At 34.6% G+C, this 2,607-nt stretch overlaps 2 protein-coding genes across 2 annotated transcripts; both read left to right on the forward strand.

The window, feature by feature from the left end:
* LOC146918121 (uncharacterized) lies at window positions 1-1,613 on the forward strand. The gene is made up of 4 exons (XM_085719791.1): window positions 1-157; window positions 267-358; window positions 670-1,085; window positions 1,172-1,613. Exons 1-3 carry the CDS (start codon window positions 85-87, stop codon window positions 889-891), a joined length of 387 nt encoding a protein of 128 aa, XP_085575917.1. The 5' UTR covers window positions 1-84; the 3' UTR covers window positions 892-1,085; window positions 1,172-1,613.
* Window positions 897-1,504, forward strand: LOC146918122 (uncharacterized). The gene is made up of 2 exons (XM_085722000.1): window positions 897-1,085; window positions 1,172-1,504. The coding sequence occupies exons 1-2, from the start codon at window positions 897-899 to the stop codon at window positions 1,502-1,504; spliced, it is 522 nt and encodes a 173-aa protein (XP_085578126.1).
* Window positions 1,614-2,607: the final 994 nt, after the last annotated feature.

Raw genomic sequence — 2,607 nt, forward strand, 5'->3', positions numbered from 1 at the left:
TCCAAAGGTTTCACCAACACTGAAAAGTTGCATCTGTCTTGAAGCATTTGTCTAAGTATTTGTTTTGTCCATCAAGTTTTGACTATGTCGATTTTGGATAGTTTTCTCATTGTTGCCAAAGACCAAGAAGTTGCTGATGCTCTTATCCAACTTAAAGGTTGCAAAAATTCGAAATTCTTTAACTGTTATTGTGTTTATTCAGACCTATATGTTGTATATGATTATTTTGTACTGTATGTTGATCATTTTTTTTCCATTAATTCCAGTTCAAGACAATTTGACTCCTGATGTGTGCAAGGCTGTGAGAAGTGATTTGCTGAAGCTGAGAACATACCGCATGGAGTTTGATATTGGCATTGTTAGTTGATCTTAACATTATATCCATGAAAGTTGTTTACAACCTTTAAGTGCCATGACCTTTGAGTACACATTGAAAGCTTATATAAAACTTATAAATGGTTTGGTTGGCTCTTTGATTCACGCTAGAAATAACCTGTATATCTTATCTTTTTCTGATTCTAAGCGTATCCTTATTAGGTTTTTGTATATTGAAGTTTGCTGACAGAATTGGCCGCTAGAACGTTATTTTTTCTGTGTTTCAATGGGAATGTCAGAAGTTCATTGATATATGTTTATATCTATTTTTAAATTTTGGTTTATTTGTGTTAGGGAAAGGGGAGGCTGCCTGGATGCTTTTCAAGGGTTTATGGAATGCAAGTTGCTCCGTATGTCATGTTGCGTGATCCAAAAAATAATGAGATTGAAGTGAAAGTTGGAAAGAAAAATGACAGGGTGTATTTTACGGATGGTTGGTCCATGCTGAAGAATTTCTACAAAATTCAAGGTGGATCTTGGATGACCGTCATATACGCAAACAAAAACCTTTTTTGATTAAGATGCATGATCTTTATAATGAAGAGGTTTTGTATCCTGTCTCCAATCCTCCCAAGAGGTTTCTGTTGCAAATTGGAGCTGCGTTATTTCCGATTGTCACATGTTCCCCCAATGTTCTTTTCCTCCCTACCACCTTTTATCATACGTATACAAAGGTGCTTACAAAGGACGATGTTATGTCCGGTAGCTTGGTAAGGTCGATAATTTTTATATCGGTTTAAATTAATTGATTTGTAAACAAACAATTTGATGTCATGTGTTTTTTACTTGCTCGCAGAAGTTAGGTTGGTTAGGATTTTGTCAAGCGGCATTTCCATCTGAAGCATGTGAGATGACTGTTGTTGATTGTTTGGGATGCAGCTGGAAATGTCTGTTGAAGTTGAACCTTACTACTGATATGACCTGCAATTTATCAGGTGACTGGCTGAAGATTTGTGATGCGCGTAACTACAAAATAGGAGATGCGGTTAAGCTTGGTGTCATGGGGGAGTATAATAATACTGTTGTTTATCTCACTGCACCGCCAATGTTAGTTCTTCGCACAAACCGTTTCGTTCTGTTTTGTTTTGTTCACCTTTTATGTGATGTCGAATACATTGCCATATTTTGATCTCATGAAGTTGGTCTTTGGGCTACTTCAAATTTTGTTTTTTGGTTTGGCTGTTTTGTAATGTTTGATTCGACAAGTGCAATATTCAAGTAATGGTTTGTTTTGATTATTTTCAAGTGTTTTCTTTACAATTTACGACTTTCTTTTAATTTTTAAGTCAATTAGTGGCATTGCTCAGGTGTAGTTGTTGTTATGTTTGCCTTAATTACAATCTTATTTGAATACTGAAAGTATATATGAGATATATTAGTCAGAAAACATCCATAACTACGGTTGCCGTAATTTAGCATATGAACTAATTAGAATGAAGCAGGTGCATATCAGAGTGAACGTAATTTCAAAAATTAACTACTTTGACGAATTATAATAACTAACCCTCACAATATTAATGGTTATTTTGTACTTGACTTTCTCCAACATCTACAAATATTATGTCATATTATGCTTAATTTTATACATTATGGATATCATAGCCTTGGAACTCTTTTTGTACTTGACTTTATCCAACATCTATAAATATTATATGTTATATTCTACTTTATTTTATTATACACTATAAATGACCCGTGCGACAGCACGGGTAGGAGATCTAGTTTAAAATAGAAAAGTAAACCCTCCCCTCCCTTCCCCTCCTAAACCCTAAATCCAAACACACCCTAAAATGAATTGTATTACTATGACTTAATTTTAAGACATCAATCAATGGACTTATGAATTACATAATTATATCAACCTTATCAATAAAACACAGAGTTTATCCAATCTTGACTCCTATGTTATTTGGTGGCCCATTTCCCTTTGCTTATGCCCTCTAGAGTCTGTAAAACCTGTTTCATGGTTGGCCTGAGTTCCTTGGGACACTGCACACTCTGAAATGCCAACTCTGTCACTGTTGTTAATTTCCACTATATTTTCATTACAAGAAATTGCAAGACTTTGATCCCCTAACAGCTGTAATTCCTTGTTTAAGAATTTACTCATTGCAAATTAAATTGGGCAAGAGTGACACGCTCGGTTTCTTGCATTAAAATTTCCGATCAAGATATTCAAGAACCAAACCGACTAAACTTGGATGTGTTTGCAATTTTGATACTTCAAGTACT

Source organism: Medicago sativa, chromosome 6 (genome assembly GCF_051527215.1).
Source record: "Medicago sativa cultivar Bolivia chromosome 6, Bolivia_mono, whole genome shotgun sequence".
NCBI lineage: Eukaryota > Viridiplantae > Streptophyta > Magnoliopsida > Fabales > Fabaceae > Medicago > Medicago sativa.

Bases quoted from the DNA above. Each gene is read 5' to 3' on its own strand.
- LOC146918121 (XM_085719791.1), top strand. From the start codon at position 85: ATGTCGATTTTGGATAGTTTTCTCATTGTTGCCAAAGACCAAGAAGTT. The intron at 158-266 runs GTTGCAAAAATT...CATTAATTCCAG, and splicing joins TGCTCTTATCCAACTTAAAG to TTCAAGACAATTTGACTCCT. The intron at 359-669 runs GTTAGTTGATCT...TATTTGTGTTAG, and splicing joins TGGAGTTTGATATTGGCATT to GGAAAGGGGAGGCTGCCTGG.
- LOC146918122 (XM_085722000.1), top strand. From the start codon at position 897: ATGCATGATCTTTATAATGAAGAGGTTTTGTATCCTGTCTCCAATCCT. The intron at 1,086-1,171 runs GTAAGGTCGATA...ACTTGCTCGCAG, and splicing joins ATGTTATGTCCGGTAGCTTG to AAGTTAGGTTGGTTAGGATT.